We start from the raw sequence: 25809 nt of genomic DNA on the forward strand, positions 1-25809 counted from the left end.
CTGTCTTTTGGCTGTGAGGACAGAATTTTCTTGGCACTTCTTTATATTTGCCTCCTGTCGGTCCTAGGTTGGAGGCTTCTGCAATACTCTTTTGGGGATGCATAGGAGACAGTGGGGAAATCCAGGGAACTCACTGCCACGGTGTTCCTCAAGTCCTGAAGTCCCAAGGCAGTTGGCCACTTTCCCACCTTGTCTTCCTATGCTTAGTTGTATGTTATATACAGGGATTTTTAGTTTCAAGAGGAAGGACCGGGGAGAAGTGGGGCTGCTCCATCTTTACCAAAACTAGAAGTCTCCACGTGTGTGTGAAAATTCTGTAAATATCGGTTGATATGATAACATCAATTTGTTCTTGAAATAAACCATATATCAGGCACTGTGATTGGCCCTGGGGACTATAGATGGTACTGAGATAGCATCCTTAACTTCAGAGACCTCGCCATTTTGTAGAGTTTAAAGACCTGTGAAATAGATTTTAATTTGCCTCTTGACACTGAGGTAGAAAACACAATTCTTTATTTTAGAAATGAAACTAAAGGGGCACCTGGGTGACTCAGTCGTTAAACATCTGCCTTTGGCTCAGGTCATGATCCCAGGGTCTTGGGGTCGAGCCCCACATCAGGCTCCCTGCTTGGTGGGAAGCCTGCTTCTCCCTCTCCTACTCCCCCCTGCTTGTGTTCCCTCTCTCTCTGTCAAATAAATAAATAAAATCTTAAAAAAAAAAAAGAAATTAAATCTAGCTCCATACCATGTGGCTTCTGGCATTGGAGCTCCTTTGCTTCCCATTGACTGATATAAGCCTTCTTTGGTTTATGAAGTGCCAGGCAAATGGGGAAGAGGCCTAATCCTTAAGTGCCTTGTTGTTCTCATGGTTACCATTGCTTGTTACTCTGGTTACCATTAAACCTTTTGCCAGGCACTACCCTCCAGTGGGCATTGTTTCCCTGGCCCCAGCTCTCCAGACTATGGTGCTTAGTGATCAGACTGGAGGAATCTAGCCAAGTAACACCACTGTCCAAAGTCCTGGACACCCCTCTGCCTCATGCAGAAGCCCCAGCTCTGTGATCCTCCTAGTCCTGGAGGATCCTCTGCTCCTGGAAGAACATCAGCTCTCTTTGACATGAGCCTATTGGATGGGAAGTTCAGCTCCACTGCCTTTGTAAGTCTGGGCTTTATAATAATGACTGTTAGTTCTCCCTAGGGACAGGAGAAGGCACCCCCCCCTCCCCTCACCCCCAGGGACAAACCCCATGTTCTCTGAGTTCCTCTGGAAACATATTTGGGAATGCCTAGAGCATTTTGAACTTTCTCTCTGATGATAGTAATAATAGTAGTAACATTTAGTTCATGTGCTATTCTGAGCATTTTACTTGTATCCCCTTATTCAGTCCTAATAGCAATCTCAGGAATAAGTGACGTTAGACACAATTTTCAGGAAAGGAAATTGAGGCACCGAGAAGTTAAGTAACTCGTCAAAGGCCACTTACCTAGTAAATGGTAGAGCCATGATTTAAATTCAGGCAGTTTGGCTCTAGATCTGAAGTTCTTACCCTTCTTCTGGATGTGTGACAGTCTTTGAGTTTCACTTTGCTTTATTATTATTTGTTTGAAATCAAGATTGTGTCTGAAGGAAGTGCTTCTGGGTTTCTAAAAGGTATCATCAATTAAGTAATTTTATGTAATTAAAGACTTTCTAATTAGAAACACTTTGTTTCCTTTCTTACGAAACCACATAGATCTGGCAATGAGAGTATGAAAAATAACCAGTACATATCTTGTATTTTAAATTGTTTGGGGTACAGTCCTCTAATAATCAGGTTTTTAAATTTGTTTCAGAAAGTAAGAAATAATTTTGTTAGAAATTTCTGCATTTTCTTTGGTTGTTTAGAGTTCAAGAGAAAATTTAGCCAGATTATATTGTATTATATACATCTATTATTTGTCACATCTATTTATACATTTATGATATTTTCTATTGCTTTAGGTGCCTCTTTGTTCAAATACAGCTAGTAGAATAACTAGAAGGATGTGATTCACAAGTCATTATATTAATATTATCCATGCCATTAGATTTAAATTCTACTTTTGGGGCTTATTGTACTTAGAATGTAATCAAGTTTTTCTGTTCAGGAGCGATTCATGCTGCCCTTTACCTTGCTTTTTCAGTGAAAATTTAAATTTTCTCATTTAAAATGTGGAGTCAAGTTTCATTTACATATTCTGTGTACTAGGTAATATAACAGTTCTATTCTTTATAAACACAGTGTTGAATATAAAATTTGTTGTGTTTTGTTAGAGAATGATGTATAATTTCTCTTAAAATAATTCATTGATTTGCATTTTTCATGTCATTGGTGTTTAAATTTCCATAGGCACTTACCCACTGTGTGACTTATCTGAAGCAGATCTTTCAAATTCATATTGATTTATTATCAGTGCCATTTAAATACATTCTTTGTTGATGTATAAAGGGATCTTTGTTAGTTCTAGCTCAAGAGAAACCACAGGAGCGAGTTTTAGAACTTAAAGTTAATTCATTAAGCAGACATTTATTAAAGCACCTGCTGTAGTGAGTTCTGCTGGATGTTTGGGATAAAGAACAAAAAGGGCATGGTTCATGATTGTGGAGAGCCCACATTCTAGAAGAAAAAGGCTCATGACAGCATAGTGGTTAGAATGTGGTCTCTGCCCTTGAGTAGTTCATAGACTGTCGGTGCATGAGAATGTTAAGAAATAAATAGGTCACTCATTTCAAAACTCAGGTGGTCTTTTTAACAAGATACTATTTCAGTCTTTATTTTCTGTGATGTTTTTAGTTAAAATTTAAATATCTCTATTCTCTGTGTGTCCATGGCTTTATTTCTTCTTGGTCCCTGTAAGATCCTTAAGAGGTACTTAGAGCAGCTCAAGTGCCTAACTCATTTAGCCTACCTTTATGGAGTGTCTTTCGGCTAGGTCTTAGGGGCATAGAGTTATGTGAAGCGCTTAGGCTTATGGATCTTACAGTCTTGAGGTGGGAAGTGAGGCTGAATGGCAAACCCCAGATTCCCATGCAGGTATGCTAAGATCCTGGTTGGAGGTGTGTATAGAGTGCTAGGGACCACAAAAAAGGAACATAGAAAATAAGCTGGGGGATCTTGGAGTGCTTCCCAAAGGAGGGTTTTAAAGGAAAAAGAAGAAATAACTTGAAGTAGCAGGGTTGGCTTCTTGTGATTTAAGTTCCAGCTAAAAACAAGTCACCTCCATGGGTACTCCCTCACCCAAATAAATACTCTATTTGAATTGCCCTGTTTTGTTTAGCACAGTACCTGTCACTGGGTAGGAGCTTGAAAACTGTTTGTTGTTTGAATAAATGAATGAATGAAGAAAGGATGAATGCTGGAGGCAGAGTGTAAGCAAGTATATGTGAAGATTCATTTGAGAAACTACAAATAATTAGGTGTGACAGGAGCAGGGTTTTTGTTGTTGTTTTGGGGTTTTTTGTTTTTGAAGTTAGGAGATGAAGCATGGAATTAAAACTTTATATTGAAAGCCTTGGAAAGCTGCCAGGCTGCATGGTATGTAATACATCTTTCTTTTCCTCAATCCTGTGATTGAAAGCAGAGTATGTTTAAAATATCTATTATGTGCAAACTGATGACCTCACTGAGGTCTTTGGAGAATATTCCTACAAGAGGATTTCAGCTAGAATGCCTCAGTGATATTCTTGACATCAAATAACCAGCCACACAAGAATTTTGTTCAGGTTATACAGTGTTTCTTGTCTGATTCTCTCAAAACAGTGAACTGCTTGAGACTTCTATTCCACAATTGTTTCAAAGGCATGGCCACTTCTGGGATTTTTGTCCTCTCCTTCTCTTTTGCTTTAGCTCTCAAGGTGGCGTGTTTGAGGTCATTCAGCTTCCTTTATGATGGTGGTAAACAGTTCCATGCCTGTACAACAAGATGGTACAGTTCATTTCTGTGGACATTTTTGTTACATAGCTATCATATGTAAGATAAAGTGCTGGGTACTTGGATATAAAGGCTAACCAGACTTGCTCTTTCAAGAATATTTAGGCTGTTGTTTTATGTTTGATACTCATCTCTTTCTGTGGTAAGAGAAAGTGAATCTGACATTCTCTAGTTTTCTCCACAATGCATAAAAGATAAAATAAGTTTTAACTAAACTAGATACTTTGAAAATAAGTTTTTAAGAAAAGAAAAACTGTTGCTACCTATGTTGAATGTAATTTTCAGTTTTCTACATGGATATGGTTACGGCAAAAAGTGGTGACTTGGAACTTGTTTCAGATTTTAGTTGTACCATTTTTGTTTGCATATGTGTGAGCGTATCTATCAGAATGTATGATCATGACTTCCCTAGAGGTAATCCAGTTCAGTTGTTTGAACAGAGAGCCTCTGAGTTTGGTTCACTCTCCCTATCAGTCTTTCACATTTTGGCAACATTGTAGTAAGCTGGAGGACCTTATGCCTTGGTAGCCTAACCCTGTTATATGGAACATAATTTCTGTTGCTTTTGAACTTTGGAGTTTCCTTAAGCATGTTTCTGTCCTAAATCCCAGGCATATTTCTCATGAGTTGGAAGAAAACATGGTGTTTTGACTTTCTTCACCAGTTTTCAGTACTCTGATTGTTCTTCTTTTATAGGTAAATTTAAAGGTAGGGCCAGGGGCGCCTGGGAGGCTCAGTCGGTTAAGTGGCTGCTTTCGGCTCAGGTCATGATTCCGGGGTCCTGGGATCGAGCCCCACGTCGGGCTCTCTGCTCGGCGGGGAGTCTGCTTCTCCCTCTCCCACTCCCCCTGCTTGTGCTCTTGCTCTGTCAAATAAATAAATAAAATCTTCAAAAAAAGTGAAAGTAGGGCCAAAAATCAAGAATTACAGATTTTACATTTTATATATGCATGTACGATTTATCAGCTTATTGATGAATAAAAGCAAAATGGAATCAGACATTCTTAAGCAGTTATTTTATAATCACTTTAGTAGTAATGTTTCTAACTTGAGCAGAAGGTGTGAGTATATACTCATGGGTCTGGTTGTTGTTAGCGCTCCCAGAAAGCAGTGAGCAACTTGCCTCTATATTAGCTCTGCTATTGTTAGCATTCTATACATTGTTTACCCACCAATGTCTGCAAAACTTAAGTATGCTGACTTCATTGGTATCTACACAATTTCCTGGAAGAAATTGGCCCTGAGAAAGCTAGGCACAGTTATTCCTTCCTTCAGTAAAGAAATCTGTAGCAAGCAGTCTATCACTAGTAAAACAGGACAGTAGATTTTGTCTTCATTTGGACCATATTTTTTTATGTTGATCATCAGTGCATTTTATTTTATTTTTTTTTTTAAAGATTTCATTTATTTGACAGAGAGAGCGAGAGAGCACAAGCAGGGGGAACAGTAGAGGGAAAGGGAGAAGCAGGCTCCCTGCCAAGCAGGGAGCCCGATGCGGCGCTTGATCCCAGGACCCTGAGATCATGACCTGAGCCGAAGGCAGACGCTCAACCATCTGAGCCACCCAGGCGCCCCGATCATTGGTGCATTTTAGTTATAAACGTTTTTTTTCTTTTCCCCTGTCATTGTACCTGAACCTTTATATATTTAACAGGGGTAATATTTATGGAATACCTGGTGATGTATCTTGGGTCAGTAAACTGGTTTTTTTCTTCTTTTTCTTCTATCTTGGTTCCAGGTAAGAGAGTAGGGTGAATGCCTCTTTGTAGGGGAAATTACTGTGAGACTTAAAAGAGAGATGAAAGGTGCCAAAGGGGTGTGAGCCGAACAGGCTGAGTTAGGGCAGGCAAGTCTTGACAGTCTCTCCCCCTGCCCCCCATTACCTCAGGGAACTGATATTCTGGATTTAGGGAGACCATAGGTTGAGGGTAGTGAAGGAAGCTTATGCCCCATTCCCCTTTTGGAACTGAGGGAACTGCCTTGCAAAGTTGCCTCATCACAGTGGAAGCAGCAACAGCAGAGTAAAATGTGGCATGCTGTGGTTAGGTGGAGAGAAGATTCCTGGGTCTCCCTTCAGCTTGTGACTGGCTTCTAAGGAATCTCAAAGTTACTGCACACTCTAGGTGGCTGGGTTGAGAGCCAGTGAACCTATCAGTGGGGATGCTATGTTGAGGGGCAAGCTGATAACACTATGGTTGATAGCCAGGTCGTGGGTATAAATGAGATTGAGGAGTTGGATGTCTTCACCAATTAAAGATGAGAAGGGGCCAGACACCTGGGCTATAAGCCAAGAGCACATACCTGAGTCCACAGTCCCCATGGGGTCCAACAGCAACATTGGGCCAGTGCTCTGGGGTCCAGGCCTATAAGGAACCTTGTCTTGGAGACCAGAGTCCCAGGGGACAGTACAAGGGCCTGTATTTATCTGAAAGCCCTTCCCTTAACACAATGAAGTTCTGTAACCCCAACCCACATCCATACATCCATCTGCCATCTTGGTAGAATCAGGGAGAAAATCTGAGGGGGAAGCTGAGCATTTTCTTGAAAGAGACTATAAACCAGAAAAGACTGAGTTACTATAGAATGCAAATTAAATCAAGGTCAGAGCTTGGAAAGAAAGGTTAAAAGTTATAGAAAATTAAAAAGCTACATTTTCTTGGCACATCTTAGATTTAGTCTTTGAGGATGTATTTACAATGTTAAATGTAAATTTTGTACTCTTCGTTCACTATGAAACACAGGTTAAGTCAATGATTATCTGATTGAGGATATAGATTGCCTGCATTTGGCATGCCTAATTAATACTATCTTCTCAATTGACCACTAGAGGTGAAGTTTTCATTTTCTCATTGTCTGCTTATTGTTGTAAAATAACGGCAAAATGAAATACAACTCTAACACAATTGCACAATAACTAGAGTAGGACATGATGGTTAATATTACTAAACTGAAATGCTGTCTGACAGGCATCATTGTCCTGTACTCTTTGTAATTTCCTTTCATTTGTGGATATAATCACAGTCTGAGTGTGGTTGTAGACAAAGTGATTTAAGAGCATCTGTATATAATATCTGAAAGGGTTATATAAAAATCAGGTATATCTCAAATTTTGTGTGATCTATAAATACAGAGCTAAATTGTTTTGGAAATCTCTCTCTATTGAAAAGAATTGCTATTTGCTCTGCCATAGAAGTTAGTGAAAATTGTTCTTTGGGTGCCTGATTTTCCATCTTAACTGCATTTATTTTTTGAACTTTTTATTAATTATATTAACAGTGTAGCAAGTTTATATTGGTCTATAACTATGAGGTGAATTATTTTTAAATCATTTTATTTTTTATTATTTTTTGTAGTATTTTTTAATTTTTAAATTAACATAAAATGTATTATTTGTTTCAGTGGTACAGGTCTGTGATTCAACAGTCTTACACAATTCACAGCGCTCACCACAACACATACCCTCCCCAGTGTCCATCACCCAGTCACCCCATCCCCCCACCCCCTCCCCCTCCAGCAACCCTCAGTTTGTTTCCTGAGATTAAGAGTCTCTCTTATGGTTTGTCTCCTGCTCTGGTTTCATCTTGTTTCATTTTTTCCTCTCTTCCCCAGTGATCCTCTGCCTTGTTTCTTATTCTGCATATCAGTGAGATCATGTAATTGTCTTTCTCTGATTGACTTATTTCCCGTAGCGTAATACCCTCTAGTTCCATCCATGTCATTGCAAATGGCAAGATTTCATTTTTTTTTTTGATGGCTGCTTAAATAATTCACTTTAAATCAACTTTTTTGAGGTATAATTTGCATATAAGCATATCCCTTATATACAATAAGATGTACCTATTTTAAGTGTACAGTTCTGTGTGAACTAGTTTCCTTAATTCATCACGGTTACATCCTTTGATATTATCAGCCAATGTCCAGGTTGATACTGATCCACCAACAGGCATTCTGGGCCTATTAGAAGTACTTACAAGGGCTTTCCGGGTATGTGGGTTAGCTTGTATTTATCAACTAAATGTTCCTAGACTTTTATGGTTTTTATTATATTTGTGGCTCCAAGTCTCACAGAATTACTGGATATATTTATTTTTAATGTTCAAATAAAAATAGTTGAAGACTTTAGTGTAGGAATTCCAGTGACCTCCTTAAGAACGTGGCTTATAGGGGCACCTGGGTGGCTCAGTTGGTTAAGCATCTGCCTTTGGCTCAGGTCATGATCTCAGGGTCCTGGGATCAAGCCCTGCATCTGGCTCCCTGCTCAGTGGGGAGTCTGCTTCTCTCTCTGCCCCTCCTCCCTGCTCAGGCACTTTCTCTTTCTCTCTCTCTCCACAAATAAACAAGTAAAACCTTAAGAAACAACAACAACAACAGCCCAATGTGGCTTATATTTACAAGAGAGCCTCTTCCTTTGATTTTTTCTTCCCACAAAACTCATGGTCTTTTATCCCACTTGGAGAGGCTCTTCCCTTCTTTCTGTTCCACATGGGCCCAAGCTTTACCCCTTTTCTTTGACTTCCCCCAACACCATTAATACAAAATTACTGGATGTTTGTAGCATGTTTGCACTAAGGATTTGGCAACCATGATACTAAACAACATCATAAGCATCTTGTTAGCCAGTTCTCAGATCTGTGACTATTTCCATCATTGGAAATGTTTCGTATCACACAAATATTAGATATTAGTAGTTATGTGACATCTCTGTTTTCATATTATGTTTTTCTAGGCTAGAGGAAATATCTCACTAGCTTTGTCTCAGAATGGAGTAGAGGTGATGGTGAAGGATAACAATCTTTATTTTATTGTTTCATGTGGAGAAATAAGTCAATAAATACTAATTTTTTAATTTAGTAAGCCTTATATAACTTGGTAAATATTGGCAACCTTGTAACTGCAGCCATTTTATAGTAATGCTAAAAAAGAAATTTTTAACAGAAAGAAAGCAATATCAGTTTTGCAGTACGTTTTTATGGTCTGTAGGAGGCCAGAGTAGCCAAATAGCAAAACAGGTTTTTATTTATTATTTATTTATTTTTTAAAAAAGATTTTATTTATTTGAGACAGTAAGAGAGAGCATTAGCAGGGGGAGGAGCAGAGGGAGAGGGAGAAGCATACTCCCCGCTGAGCAGGGAGCCCAAGGACGCTGGGCTCAATCTCAGGACCTTGGGATCATGACTTGAGCTGAAGGCAACTGTTTAACCGACCGAGCCACCCAGGCACCCTGCAAAACAGGCTTTTAATCAAGACACTGTAATTCCTTCAGAATTTTTTTTTTAAAGATTTTATTTATTTATTTGACAGAGAGAGACATAGTGAGAGAGGGAACACAAGCAGGGGGAGTGGGAGAGGGAGAAGCAGGCTTCCCCGCGGAGCAGGGAGCCCAATGTGGGCTCGATCCCAGGACCCTGGGATCACGACCTGAGCCGAAGGCAGACGCTTAACAACTGAGCCACCCAGACGCCCCCTTCAGAATTTTAAGAGCTTATTCAAATACTTGCCTACTGAAGGGCTTCTGGAGAGGGCCAGATGAAATTTTGAAGGGTCTTAGGTTTCATTATCTTCCCATTTTTGGAAACATTTTAAAGAAAGAAGGAGACAGGTCTATCTTGTTTTTTTTTGTTTTTGTTTTTTTTTTTAATTTTATTTATTTATTTGAGAGAGAGAGAATGAGAGAGAGAGAGCATGAGAGGGAGGAGGGTCAGAGGGAGAAGCAGACTCCCTGTCGAGCAGGGAGCCCGATGCGGGACTCGATCCTGTGACTCCAGGATCATGACCTGAGCCAAAGGCAGTCGCTTAACCAACTGAGCCACCCAGGCGCCCGAGACAGGTCTATCTTAATATGTCTCCTAGGGATATACTGTTCTTTAAAAAACTTAAATGTGTATATGTATATTCTTTGTTCTCATGTTTTTTGGCTTTAAAAAAATTCCTTATATCCCAAAGAAGGTCTTTTTTTTTTTTTTTAATGTAGGAAAAAGTGTTTCTCCGTTAGGCTATAGTGGAATTAGTAAATTTCATCCAAGAAGAAACATGATCTGGGCCAGCAGGATGTAAATTTTGAACTGGTGATGCTGTACAGTGAGACTTTTGCACTGGATCTGCCTCTCTCTTGCATAGTTCACTTTTGAACCAGTCATACATTATTTTTCACCCACATGCTTGGAGTCCAGTGGTGGAGTCAGACCTTTATCCAAGTGGCCATAAAATATGTGAAGGTGTCACTTTAATAATTATGAAGAGATGTTTGTTAAGAGAACATATGGGGCTTCAGACTTAGTCACAGGGCAGTGGGAACGCCCCCCTGAGGAAGTGACGATTTGTGCCAAAGTCTGAGAGAGGGGTAATTTAGGGTTGAGTGGGGCAGGGGAGGGCAAAACTTTTAGGAGCAAAAGGAACTATAGCAGGGGAGGTCTTGGTGATGATGGCTGGGGCTCACCAAGCAAGGGAGACCTAGGGAGAGGAGGCTGGAGAGCATTCATGGAGTAGTCCCTGGATGGGCCTTGCTGGCCACGTGGAGGGGCTTTGACATAGTCTTTAGGGCAGGGGAGTTTTGCAGGAGTTTTATGGGGACTGGTGGAGTGAAAGCAGATTTCCGTTTTCAAATAGCCACCAGGCTCTCCCAGTGGCAGACATTATTAGAAGGGTTTGGAGGGTAGGTAGTACTCCAAGTGGGAATGCGAGGGGCTGGAATTTGGATGGGAGTCAGGTAGAGAAGAACTATGGACCGATTTGAAAAAGATTTAGGGAGGCAAAATTCAACAGCACTTGGATGGGTTTGGGGGTGCAGACAAGGGAGATATCAAAAGTGATCCTAAATATCTAGCTAGATATTTATCTGTTTACTGAGATACAGGGACAGGAGACAGAACCAGGTTCAGAGAGGGAAAAGAGGGAATGGTTGGTTAGGCATTCTATCTAGATATTTTATACTTCATTTACTGTCATCTTACATCTCAGTAAAGATTTCTGGAGGGCATATCCAGCCCAGAGGAGGGTAGAAGGGATATGATGTTTTAATGGAAATAAATGAGAAACTAGGTTTTGTTACATAGAAATTTTATTACTGACTTGGCTTGAAGGCAGTTGTTTTCTATGTGAGTCTTAAGATTCCACTTCCCACATCTTCCTTTTTTGGCTGCATGCTTGCTCTCTCATGTTCTTGATAATCTATTAATATTTTCATGAGACTATCTTCTTTTTAGAAGCTGAGCATGAAGTAAATTGATTATGAGTTTTCCTTGTAATGCTTTTTTTTTTTTTTAAGATTTTATTTATTTGACAGAGAGAGAGACAGCGAGAGAGGGAACACAAGCAGGGGGAGTGGGAGAGGGAGAAGCATGCTTCCGTCTGAGCAGGGAGCCTGATGCGGGGCTCTATCCCAGGACCCTGGGATCATGACCTGAGCCGAAGGCAGCCACTTGACTGACTGAGCCACCCAGGCGCCCCCCTTGTAATGCTTTTTAAAATGTAAGAGTTTTTGTGTAATACTCTTAGCATACAAATAATGGACAGTTTAGAATTTACACCAGTATTTCCTGTAACACTATCCCATAACATGAACCTTTGTTGCAGTTTTGCTAGTTATTGGTGTAGACTTTGTGTGACTGCCAAATTCTTTTGGGCCAGTTGAAAAGCATCACTGAATTTTTAACAAAAGTAAATAATATATATCTTTTGGTATATTTCACTATAGGATGTTTAAATGGGGCCATATTACAAAAGTTATAAAAGTAATCATTTTATGAAAATGAGATGAGTGTAGACATTTTAGTGCCATGATTAATGGCTTTAATAATTTTTGAAGAATAAGTCTTTAATCATCTCATTTTCACCTAAAATTTATTTTCACAGTATATTATTCTTTTCAAAAGCTTTATTTGATCTCAAAAAGTGGTCACTCTCTCTTTAAAGGGGGAGTGTTTATAGTGGAACACCACAAAACAGTTAAAATGAATGAACTAGAGCAGAGTTTTTCGATGCCAGCACTTTTGACATTTGGGGGTGGGTAATTTTTTGTCATGGGGGCTGTCCTGTGCAATGTAGAATGTTCAGCAGTCCTGGGTTCTACCTAGTAGTTGCCAGTAGCCTCCACTCCACCCCATTGCGACAACCAAAAGGATCTCTAGACATTGCCTGATGTCCCTGGGGTGGGGGGAGGTGCACAGTGTCCCCAGTTGAGTGCCACTGAACTAGATTTTGTTTAAATCTCAGAAACACAATGTTGTGCTTAAAAACAAAAAGCTATTGCAAAAGATGCTCACAGTAACATGCCACTTACATGATTTTCGATGTTCAAAACAGTAGTAAAATTGCTTATGGGTAAATCCATTTGTAATAATAAATATGTGCATGGAGTGGTACATAACAGTTTCAGGATAGAAGTTACCACTGGGGAGAGAAAGAATGGGAATGAATGAAGGTATATTTATGACATTTTAATTTCAGCAAGAGAGAATGATCAGAAGCAAATTGACATTATCGACTTAAATCTGACATTTTTTCTGTATATTTACATGATCAATCTGTTTTGAACTCCTGCAGCATATCATTTAACATTTGTTGTACTTTTAAACTATTGTCATAAATTTTAATTTACTGACATGCATTATTACCTACCACCAGATGTCATATAAAATATCCTCATATAAAGCAGGGGCCCAATGGACCGTTCTTAGATGACTGATGGAAATGCTCTCCTTCTTTGCTATAGATTCTTTTCCTTCCTGATATGGTCTGAAATACTTCACTTTGGTAGTTAATCTAACTTTTAATATTAGCAAACTATGGTAGTTTGTAGGTAATAAATAATACAAGTAATGAGATTTCTTGGAAAGCAATCTAGTTTTCATCATTTTGTATCCTGGTTAATAACTTGTATTTCTATGGTACTTGGCAAACACATGTTAGTTCCATTGTATCTACCTGCCATGGAATGTATCCTGTGAATGAATTTACTCCAATTTTATAATTTTGCTCATAATGTTAAAAATAATTTCTTTATTTTAGGTTTCTGTGACATAAGAGAATAAAGATAAAGATGGAAATAAGGAAATTTTTGCACATACTTTTAGGTGTATAAGTTTTATAACAGACATTAGAAAACTATTTGAACATTTTTATTGGTGATAACATATTTTTGAGAAAACCACAGATGAGAAATAATGATGCCTCCCCAGTGTGGAGGTGTGTATGTATGTTTCAGAATATATCCTTCCCCCCCCCTTTTTTTATTATGTTACGTTAATCAGCGTACATTACATCATTAGTTTTTGATGTAGTGTTCCATGATTCATTGTTTGCGTATAACACCCAGTGCTCCATTCAGTACGTGCCCTCTTTAATCCTTTTTTTTTTTTTAAAGATTTTATTTATTTATTTGAGAGAGAGAGAATGAGAGAGAGCAAGCACATGAGAGGGGGGAGGGTCAGAGGGAGAAGCAGACTCCCTGCCGAGCAGGGAGCCCGATGCGGGACTCCATCCCGGGACTCCAGGATCATGACCTGAGCTGAAGGCAGTCGCTTAACCAACTGAGCCACCCAGGCGCCCTCTCTTTAATCCTTTTTAACAACAAAATTTATATCTATGGCTTGCGAAGGTGGTATAGCATGACCATGGATGAGAAATGGCCTCCAGAATCAGACTTCCTGGGTTTAAAATCTTAGCTCTATTACTTCTTAGTCATATGATCTTGGGGTAAGTTACAGAACCTCATTAAAACTCAGTGTTGAATCACCATGTTATACACCTGAAACTAATGTAACATTGTGTGTCAACTGTACTCAAAAAACAAAAACGGACACCCCCCCCCCCCACAACTCAGTATATCCTCATCTATAAAATGAGCATGATGGTAAGATCCTCTTCAGTAAGTGATTTGAGGATTAAATGAGATAATACATCGGAAGCACTTAGCACAGGGCCTGGTGCAAAGTACTTAAATAATCTAAAATAAAGCTTGCTTTTTCAGGTACCATATTGGTCTCTCTGGTAACAACAGTGCCTACGGTTGTAGGGTTTTGCTCCTGCTGAAGGAGGCTCATGTCAATCTGTAAAAGAACTTAAGACAGTTGGGATATTTACGCACATATCATGGATTGAAATATTTTAAAATACTTTAGTGTCAAATTGTATTTCCTGCTATTTGGATGAAGAAATAAAAAATTTCTCCCAAGGAATGGCTTCCTCAGGGAATAATTAATTACTGAATGAATTGTATAGTAAAACCTTGGGAATCCATGAATAGCTGAGTAAACTAAAATCACTATTTTTTTCTGTTTTATAATGCATGTTGGATATTTTAAATTACAGAGCAAAACATTTAAAATAATGATTCCTGATACTTCCTTATAAAGAGTGTAATCAATTTAGAGAATTCATAATTCAAGTTATGTAATTGCATTTTAAATAACTTAGTAAATTTTACAATTGTTAATACCATTTAGTTGCTTTGCCAACATTTTATTTTTTTATTTTTTTTTTTAAAGATTTTATTTATTTATTCGACAGAGAGAGACACAGCGAGAGAAGGAACACAAGCAAGGGGAGTGAGAGAGGGAGAAGCAGGCTTCCTGCTGAGCAGGGAGCCCAATGAGGGCTCGATCCCAGGACCCTGAGGTCATGACCTGAGCTGAAGGCAGACGCTTAACGACTGAGCCACCCAGGCGCCCCCCCCCCCCTTTTTTTTTTTTTTTTGCTTTGCCAATATTTTAAGAAACAGTTGATTCTGGCCATAAACCAGTGACTAGGGAGGTTGAGACAGTCACTAACTGGCAGGAGTAAGTTTTGGTTACAGATCTCTGTGTCCAGGATGGTTATTCAGTGATTGAGGCATGAATTTTATGAGGTGGAAATCTTGACAATACTGGAAGAAATATAGGTCCTCTGGATATTTTTCTATTTTTTACTATGCATAAAATTTATTTTTCATTCTCTTTCTAATTTTTTTTTTCAGCTGAGGAAATTTATTTTGGTAAATGTTAAATGCCTTGATATAGCTTGTTCACACATGGAGATAGCACAATTTAGGAACCTCTATCTTTTTGCATTTCAGAGTAATATAATTCCAATTTTGAGACAAAATTATGGGTGAGGTATGAAATTATCATTAATGGTTTACTTATATATTTTATCACATCCTTAGTTTGTTGTTCAGAATGTCAGCTTTTAACTAACTCATTGTTTAAACAAAGTAAGATACTGAAACAAGTAGAAAATTATGCCTATCATGCTGACTACAGCTGGTGACATTCTGCTGCAGACGTTGTGGGGGCAATGGCAAGCTTTTGTGAATAAATTGAATTTAAAACACAGTTCTTTAGAGCTGTTTTTCATATATTTTTCTTCTTTGTCTACACTCATATTATGTGTAGCATCTCAGGGTGGTAGTACAAGTAATAAAACTTAATGTATCATCTCTCACCTCTCCATTAAATACCCATGAAGAGATTTAAAAAAACCAAAACCATAAAATTTCTGTAAATTAAGAAACTAAAAATTGAAGATTGATGGCAAAGTCCAGGGAAATGGATTGAAAAATACAGTCTTGAACATCATGCTCCTTATTCTACTTTCTGAACCAGACTAGGATAAACTGTCAAAATGGAGTAGCAAAAGGCTTGGTTGGACCCATGCCCGCTGGAGCTGGAAACAGGTAGCCATCTCATGGTGGTAACTATTATTTGACCCTGAGGGAGCTGGAGTTCTCTGTCCCCCAACTAGCCCACATCAGCACCTGTATTGCCAGATCTTTTCAGAGACTAAGCACCCCAAATACAGTATGGCAAGAAGCAGAGAAGGATTGGAAATAGCAAGTTGCATCCTAGGATTCACAGACCCCCATGGCAAGGTGTGGTGAATGTAGAGGAGAGGGCACAGGATGTGCTAGGAAGGGTAGGTTCAGCAAACAGCTTATTCTGACAACTCTGCACAGGTGATTCAGATTCAGCCTCAGCCCAGCCAACCCAATGAGAAGAATATTTGCTGGGAATCCTGGTTTTGACATTGGGCTCAGGTACATCAATCTGCTTTTGAAGCCCAGGTGGTTGAAAAACCCCAACTAGCCTTTCAGGTGCCAGACCTAGTGAATCTCTTCCAATCTTAGTAGGGATGAGTTTAAAAAAAAAAAAAAAGGCAGGGATGTGTACTTTATGAAAAGACATGGGAAGATAAGATACTGCTCTGAAGATTTAGAAGCAACACATAGTTCTAAAAATGATTTTTTGTAGCAAGCAGATGCAGTCTCCTGAAGGAGAGCCAGGACAATATGACCTCTATAGTGAGAACAAGCTGAAACAAGGCAAAAATTGCTGAAGTCGAAGTGAGCTGAAATAAGATGATAGAGAAACCTAAAATGGAGGAAGTAAAAGAACAAAATCGATGTAGCAGTTTTGATTAATTCACTCATGAAATATTTATTGAACCTACTATGTGCCTGCTATTCTAGGCACTTATGCAGTAGTGAATAAAACATACAAAGCAACTATGAAAGATCCAACCTAAAAGTTACAAGGTTTCTAGTGAAAAATATTAGGAAAACAGGTGTAGAAACAACCTTTAAGGTTGCTAATTTCATTGATTTCCAGATAATATTAGTTTAACCCCCCCCTTCTAGATATATTCTGGTAATTTAAAATTTTTATTCCAAGCAAAAGGAAAAGTCCTAATAGGATCTAGGCGGAAACAAAGTTATCTGTGTTGGAACAAAAATCAAATTGGCCTCAGACTTCATTTTCTTCCTCTTGGAAGGAGAAGAAAGTGTATGGAGAAGAATGAAGTACATGGATTTTGTTATAGACTTTTTACTCCTATGTGCTGGAAGGTTGCTTTAATAAACATACAAACCTACAATGTCTGTGATGTGAATGGCATTTTCCAGGGCTTTGCTGTGCATACAACTTTACAGGGATCCTGAAGATGGTGGAGAACATAAGGTTGCCTTCCCAAGAATTCTGTGCCTGCCAAGTTGCCATTCATGTGTGAGGACTTGCACACATGTAATGATTTGGAAAATAGGGTACTTCCTCAGAAAGCCACTCAAAGATGCACACTGAGCAAAATATGCAAATCGAGCTCCAAAAAAATGTGAAAACCACAGTAGAAAAGGAATAGAGGTAAAGACTGAAGCCAATAAAATATATAAAGAAATATAGATTATGTATAACTGCTCATGTGTGTATAATTATAAATTAAATACAACAGCCAAAATCTATTCTCAAAAATAAATTATACAAAATGGTAAAAGAAGAACCAGGGTCTGTAATCCCAGATTAATTTAAAACAGGTCACAGTAGGGGCACCTGGGTGGCTCAGTCAGTTAAGTGTTCAACTCGTGGTTTTGGCTCAGGTCATGATCTCAGGGTTGTGGGATCGAGCCCCACGTAGGGCTCAGAATGGAGTCTGGTTGAGATTCTTTCCCCCTTCTTTTCCCTCCCCCTCTGCTGCTCTTCCTGTTCGTGCGTGTTCCCTCTCTCAAATTAAAATAAATAAAAAATAAAACAGGTCACAATAATTTAAATTGATTCTGACATAAGAATCAACAGATCAGTCATGTAGACTAGACTAGAAAGCTCTGAAAGAAAATCTGGAGCATATATGTAAGAATGCTAAGGTACAACAAAGAACTAAAAATCCGTGGTAAAGGGGCACCTGGGTGGCTCAGTCGTTAAGCGTCTGCCTTCGGCTCAGGTTGTGATCCCAGGGTGCTGGGATTGAGCCCCGCATCGGGCTCCCTGCTCCGCGGGAAGCCTACTTCTCCCTCTCCCACTCCCCCTGCTTTTATTCCCTCTCTCGCTGTCTCTCTCTGTCAAATAAATAAATAAAAATAAAATCTTAAAAAAAAATCCATAGTAAAGAGTATTGGGAAAATCAATTCAGTATTTAGAATTATATTAAATATAGATTCCCTCACCATGTCATATATTAAATGACAGGTGGATCAAGTTTAAGGAAAGAAATTAAATCACTAAAATATTGAGACATAAATGTGGATGAATATTAACCATACTCAGGCTAAGTAAGGACTTTGAACACAAAAGTAGTGGACATAAAGGCATATATCAATAAATGTGACTATGTAATTAAAAGTTATATTCAACAACAACCAAACCCTAAATAATTTAATGACCACAACAATCTGGGGAAGATATTTGTAACAAAATTTGGCAACAGGTTCACATCCATAACATCAAGAAAAATATTAAGCTTATTAGTAGACTTTTTTTCACTTACCAGTTGATAGAATGAAACTTCTCTGACCTCACTGATGTCTAAAGACTTTTTTCAGTGATTGTATTTACTATTGGCTATGGTTATAGAGTGTGTTCTTATATATTGCTGAAGGGAACTGTGAAATGATGTATTTTTGTATATCCATTTTGGCAGTATTAGGAGCCTTTAATGTTCATACCGTTTGACCCAGATATATCACCTGCAGAATTTACTCTATGGAAATAAAGACACAGATGTCAAAGTATATTCACAGTTAAATAACAGTCCATTAAAAAATAATGGTTTTAAAAATTATTTAATGACAGATTAAAATATAGCTCATACAATATCAAGTGAAATAAAAACATGTAACACTGTACCTAATATTACTATTCCAATTTGAGAAAAGTTTACTGGGAAAAAATAAACCAAAATGCTAGCAATGGTTATACCTTTTATATTTTATGTTTTCTGTAATGAGTTTGTATTATTTTTATAAGCAGCTTGAATAAAAGTGAAATGTCAAATTCTTTCCAGCATTTTCTGCTCTTAAATGCATGTAGTTTCCACTAAACATTGAGTTGATTTTATGTAGAAAACTTCATGTTTCACTCATTCTTTAAGTAAATATATAAACTGTATTGAGTAAATGAGAGAGAGAGAGAGAGAGAGAGAGTGTGTGTGTGTGTGTGTGTGTGTTGAGACAGGATTTCCATGGTATTGGTGAAAGGATGAATAATAAACATTTTATTTGACCCATTTTCAGGCAACTGTTTTATACAATGAATTCTATTTATGAGATGCCAGAAATTAATCAGTTTCTTTCTTGAAGATGATGTAAATAAGTTTGTTGTAAATGTAAATTTGTAGTCCTATCATGGGCGAATTAGAACTAAGGAAGACCTTTTATAAAATCAGACAACGTTAACACTTAGGATGCAATAGAAAGGTGCCTTGGCATGTGATATAATGAGTACTGGGTATTATATAAGACTGATGGATCACTGACCTCTACCTCTGAAACCAATAATACATTATATGTTAATTAATTAAATTTAAATTAAAAAAGATACCTTGGGACTCTATTTAGAGTACAATATAGGATGAAGCATGACTTGGAAGATCTCTCAGCTGAAATGTGAGCAGTTTTTTTTTTTTTTTTTAAGATTTTATTTTTATTTATTAGAGGGCAGGGGAGGGGTAGAGGGAGAAGCAAACTCCTTGCTGAGCAGGGAGCCCGATATGGGGCTTGACATGGGGCTCTACACGGGGCAGGATACCAGGACCCTGGGATCATGACCTGAGCTGAAAGCAGACCCTTAACCAACTGGGCCACCCAGGTGCCCTGAAATGTGAGCAGTTTTACTCCCTTCCTGGGTGCATATCATGCTGCCTCTTTGTGTCTGGAGCCAAGTTTCCTGATAGTGTTTGTTCTTTCTCTTATGCCATTTGTAGTTTGCTGGCTAGAGCCTTTTGAAAAGGAGCAGTGTAAGAAAATGGTTATCACTGTGTTAAGAGGGAGTAGCATACCTCGCAGAGTTACCTGCTACTACCTGTACTAATATTCTAGCTGATCATCCCCCACATCACTTTGAATTTGCAGTTATTTCTTCCCAATAATGAAACACTTCCAATATCAGAAAGTACCTGGAAGGCCGAGTACAAATAAATTGTATCCCAGAAGCTGTCTGTACTCTACAATTCTATCAATCCTCCATTAACAACAAAAATGTAATACTCGTAAGAACCTTTTTCCTCAGTAGCCTATAGCACTTTCAGATGAATTTTTTTCTCCTATAACAAAGATGAAAGCTGGTATTTTCTTATTTCACGGGGCAGATGAGAAACAGAAAGGGTTTGATTTTACAGACCTAGTTACAACTCAGGGTTTGTCGTTGAGCATAAGAATTTAAATGGTCATTCCTCCCCCCGCCCCCCGCTTTCATGATCCCCCTTTGCTTTTATAAACAACTAAAAAAAAAGTGTTTATTTTTAATAAGTTAATGATTTATACCTTGTTATTGCCTGCTATTTTGTGCATTTTTAAAGCCTTTGTTTTGATGTGGGGACACTCTTTTATTAAAAGATTTGCTCCTACAGATCTGAAAGTGTACCCACTTAGAGTACAAAAAAGCAGACCTGAGTCATTCAGAAGACCTTTCTATATAACATGTTGGCTTTGAAGAATCTATATATTATTTTGCCAAAAGCTTTTTTTATTCCTTTTATAGACCAGAATTAGACATGAGTTATTTAACCTCATGGTGCTTAGTTCTGAGCATTTCCATTTCCTTTCCAGCCCTTATATTTTTTTGAAATGTTTCAGTTTAAAGTAGGGTTCTGCTCACAAACTACTTCTGTTCAGGAGACCGAAATAAGGGCAGGAGGGGAGGTAGTGATTGGTATTTGGCGGCAGATGTTTGTCTCTCTTTGGGTTTGAAATGACCATCAATAGGGGAGAACTAGTGAACTGGATAGTTTGTTAGGAAAAGTTAAGTGAAGGGAGGAGACTTTCTTTCAAGGGGAATTCTGCTACCATCAACTACCGAGTATTATTGTAGAAGCCTTTTCTCTGCTATAGAAGTCCAATTAAAGTGTGTCCCTGAGTTTCAGAAGGAAGTACAGATGATGGTATATTTTATTGTCAGTCATCCTGACATTTTTGTGTAGCCTCAAGACCTCGACACTTCTGGTTTATCCATGGTCTATCACCATCTCTGCTCTTGGTCCCCTTCTCTCTCCCCCTTGTTTTTTTTCCTTTTCTGACAATGTCTGTAGGATGGTAAAGAGAATTTTGGAACCATGAAATGAGGGGCTGGGAAAGAAGACGATCTATTGGTTTACTTTCTGGTTTCTTGCTGTTCTGTCCCCAAATATACCCCCAGATAATTGGGATTCCCAGTTTTAGAAACACTGGGAAATGACTTTCTGCCTCTTTTTTCCTTTGCAGGAAACACATGAAATTGTGGCAATCAAGAAATTCAAGGACAGTGAAGGTATATATATATATATATATTTTTTTTTTTTTTTTTTTTTTGTATTTAGTCCTTGTGAATAGAATGTGGAAGAGATGGGATCTAGCTAACTAGACTTTGTTCCTGAAATTTTAAAGTGTCCATCTCAGAAAGTGAGTATAGCTTATTTATTATCATGTTTTGCTTTGAAACATTTGGCTCTTTCTGTGTGAATCTTTTCATATTTCATGATATTAGAAAATTTATCTTATATTTTAAAGTATAGTCAACATTGTGGAAATCTTGCTTCAAATGCTGGGTAGAAGGCATGCTATTTATGCTATTCCTTAATATTATTAAAATGAGAAAACTGATTTGAAATAAATACTTTTGTGAGTTCACACAAGTAGTAAGTGCTGTTTGAAGGGCTTTGGTATTGGTTACTGTGACCTCCAGTTTCTAGTCAATTAGAAATACAAGGATAAGTGGTATGTAGATGGTACCAAGAAAGTGATTATATATTTAAAATAACATTGGAAGAATAAAAGCTTTTCAAGAAGAAATACCATAGTTGGAGTCCTTGGTTACATCCAGACCATTTCAGATGGAGTATTAAAATTACCCTATGCTGGGCAAGAAAATTTAAAATAAAGCACTAAAAAAAAATAGTGTACAAAATATAAATAAATAAAGCATTTCAGTAGTTCATTAGGTTTTAAATCTAGGCTATTGGCCATCTAAAGATAGCCAAGTAGAAAAATTTACCATGAAGGCACACATGGCCTTTCAGAAGTTTTAGGCAGCATTCCCCCAATTTTTTTTCCTACAGAGACCCACAGAAATACTTTTTTACATTCTAATCCAGTATCCACATACATAATGTCCTATATATAACTGAAGCAAAAATGTCACAAAACTATTACACTAACGTGAGGTTCTTCGTTTTCTGTTCTTTCCTGCTCATATAAATTCACATCAATGCCTATTTGTGGCATCAGATAACATTGATTTTTACCACTGAATCATAACCTACTTTGAAAAATAGCACTAAGAGGCACCGGCGTAGCATTAACTTTCCTGTCTAACTGGACGTATGACAATAGCAGTCATAGCCTACCTCCATCAGCACACATTGACTAAGTACTGTAAGACACCAGCCTCTATATTTGTGAACAGTTTCATCACTCCTACTTTAGACACTTAGTAAACATTAAATAACCAAAAGGGCTCACTAACAAATAACGAAGTCCTGGGGTAGATTCAGTAGTATTTGATATAACCCACCTCTGATGTGCTGGTTATGTGGAGCACATCACATCATCTGGGAAACCTTAGCAGCCATTGTCTTGCCAGCCTTAAAGAGAAGGCAATAAAAAATGCTTTTTAGCTTGTTCTAAAGAAAAAAAAAAACCCGCTTCAAATGATGTACCTGTAGTCTAACAGGAAACAATAGCCCCAGGCCAGTCCACTCTGAGACCATTGGCAATGAGCTCTTTGAGCAGTGGCTTTGGGCTAACCACAGGTGGCCAAGAGACAAATGGTGATCTACTAAAAAGAGTGGTTGCAACAGTAGATCAAAGCATAACCTTTGCCTTCGTGTAAAGACTTCTGGCTGTGCATTCATCTTGTAAGGCAAACCGTCAAGCATTGGTTACCACCAAAAATAATAATTGTCACGAAGTTTTTGAAAGGCAGTACAATCTAGGTCACGTATGCCATTGCTTTAAAAAAAAAAAAAAACAACTAAGTGCCACATTCTTCACAATCCCTGTTCTGTGCATACCTATTCTTAGCTTCAGTTAAACAATGTGTTTGTACCTGTGTGCTGATACCTTCAGAGTGGTAATCAATAGCGTATCTGTTGAAATTTATTGAGCACTGAGCCAGGTGCTGTAAGAGACATGAGGGTAAATCAAGTGTGGGTAATTTCAGGAAGCTGAGTAGAATTAAGACCTGTAAATAAAGAGCAATAAAACCGAGTAGAAAGCAGTTAGTGCCTGAATGAATTTGAATAATTTTGAGGCAAGAGACATTGTTTCTAGCTGTGGCATCCAGAAAGTATATGAATAGTCTAGACATTATACGAAACATTTGATCAGCCTTCATTTCTGTGTGCTGACAAAGCATGAATCCCCTCTGCCCTCATCTCTGCCAGACCATTATTAGTTACCATACCTTACGGACACGCAACCTTATCACCCAGCCACCTAGCAGACGGACACCTTTGTAGGATCACCCATATATACTTCCAGAGGGATACTTCCTTAACATTTCTATGATAGAATCTGAAGACATGCAATTATTCATAACTTTTTCGTTCCAGTTCTATTCTAGGCACACTTTCCTACTGTTTCCAGCTCTCCTGGGAGATCTCATACTCTTCTTTTCTGCCTTTGCCCTTTTCCTCTTACCTGAGTAGAATCTTGCTTAATAGAAGTAAGGGAACGTGTGTGGTGAACAGTCCTTTTGGAATGTGAAGTGCACATAGATAGTTCAGTACAGATGAGAATGTGCATTCAACCCCTGTGGAAACCACTTAATTCTGAACCATTTATCACCTTAAATTTCAGTCAGGACAATTCTAACAAAAATAGAGTTTCATCATAATATCCTTATTGTCATATAGCTCTCGTTAATTTCATTTATTAGTTACTCTGAAAATACTCTGTTGATACTATGTTAGTGAATTTTCTAAACCCAATGTTTAAAAATCTTTGTGAAGATCATGACATAATCCTATAAAAAATTGTTACACTGAAATAGGATCTGAACTTGGTCTGATTTGCATTCAAGCTAGTCAAGTATTCTCATACTGATGCTATCAAGGGATATTTTATGAGAGAATATATTCTGTTAGCTTTAAGAGATTGTGATCATGTCTTATTTTCTTAGTAAATTCATATATATCTACAAATTTGTATAAAATGTTTTTGAAACTACATTTTAAGGTAGACCACTATTTAATTCAAGCTGTCCTTGTTATCCCAGGATAATAGATGCTTATCTAAAATTGGAACCAAACTTTAATAGTAAATAAAAGGTTAGACTGGGGAGTGCCTGGGTGGCTCAGTTGGTTAAGCGACTGCCTTCGGCTTGGGTCATGATCTCAGGGTCCTGGGATCGAGCCCTCTCCCACTTCCCCTGCTTGTGTTCCCTCTCTCGCTGTCTCTCTCTTCTGTCAAATAAATAAATAAAATCTTAAAAAAAAAAAAAAGAAAGGTTAGACTGGGACTTTAGGTTGGGAAAATGGAACAAAAATTATAAAAATAAGTTTATCTTATAGTTAATACAGTTTGGATTATAATAGCAACTATGTGCTATTTCTTAGAAAAAAAAAATCAAGTGTTACCTTTTTTGGGAGAGGGGCAATTTTTACAGTAAAACTGTAGGCTAAGTCAATGAATGACTTTCATAATAAAAAGAGGCTCATTAAAAAAATACACCAAAGGCTTTGTCAGTTTTCCCTTTGTCTGTCCCCGTCTTTCTGTCTTCATCCTGTCAGTTTTTTACTCTCCAGTTATTAGCTGTTACAACTCTGTCAGATCAATTATCAGTGTCTTTTGTCTATGATTTTCCTCTAAAGACTGACATACTGGGTGAAGATAAAAACTCATGTTAAAATGGAGGACTTGTGTAAGTGATGACATTTTTATCTGAGATCTCTTCATTAGTTAATATTGTTTTGTTTTGATGACTTTTGCTTCTTTATTCATCATCATCAATGTAGAGTTTCAGATAATTAATTCTTTTTTTTTGAGAGAGAGAGCACACACATGCGAGTGGTGGGGAATGGGCAGAGGGAGAAGGAGAAAGAGAATCTTAAGCAGGCTCTAGGCCTAGCATGGAGCCCGAAGCATGGCTTGATCTCATGACCCATGAGATCACGACCTGAGCCAAAACCAAGAGTCAGACGCTTAACCGATTGAGCCACCCAGGCACCCCTATGAGTTTGTCTATTAATATAAGTTCCCACAAAGAAACATTAACTATGAACACCTAATCAACCAGGAGTCTTCATAGAATTAGTTCTACTTAGTATTTGGATTTTCTGAGAAGAGAAAAATGACCACAGACCAAAAAGTTACTAGAAATGATTTAGTTGAAAGATATTTTTTGGACTATGTATAATGATAAATTTAGCCTAATTCATCTACCCTTCCTATAACTCCAATTTTGTACAATGAGATTCGATGTTCAGATGATAATCTTCTGTCATTGTTGGAAGATCATTCTCATGCACACACATGTGCAAATGTCTGCCATCCTCAATTTATTGAATAATCCAAGAGCCATGATTTAGCCTAGATAGATTTGAATTAATGAGAATTAAAAATGTCGGTTCATCTTTTACTTGAGGAGGTCCTGTGATCTAGGATTTATTTTTGACATACATTTGGATCTTCTGGTGTGACATCTTTAGCTTCTTAGGACTTTTTAGTCTTTCCCTAAAAGTACAGGTGATGGGGTGAGGGGGGATCCTCCCTATGTCACTGGGCCTTGGTACATGGCAAGGAGGCTGATTCTGAGGGAGCTGTAGAGCAGTCCATAGTTAAGATGGAATTTAGGTTATGCCTCTGCTTGCATTTCATATCCTGCTTATCTTTTCTGTAGATAAATATTTTTTCTCTTGGAATGGACATATTTATTCTTTTTAAACATGAGAAAATGTTTAATTGGTCATTCCTTCTTTTCTCCA

The 25809-nt window shown here is 38.0% G+C and overlaps 1 protein-coding gene across 1 annotated transcript in view; it reads left to right on the plus strand.

The window, feature by feature from the left end:
* CDKL5 (cyclin dependent kinase like 5) overlaps positions 1–25809 on the plus strand; it is a 204906-nt gene that overhangs the window by 118439 nt on the left and 60658 nt on the right. Inside the window, exon 4 of the mRNA XM_035000328.1 lies at positions 21110–21155. Coding sequence (XP_034856219.1) covers positions 21110–21155 — 46 coding nt within the window. The remainder of the gene's footprint in view (positions 1–21109; positions 21156–25809) is intronic.

This window comes from Mirounga leonina, unplaced genomic scaffold (assembly GCF_011800145.1).
Source record: "Mirounga leonina isolate KUSES-001 unplaced genomic scaffold, KU_Mleo_1.0 Mir_101595, whole genome shotgun sequence".
NCBI lineage: Eukaryota > Metazoa > Chordata > Mammalia > Carnivora > Phocidae > Mirounga > Mirounga leonina.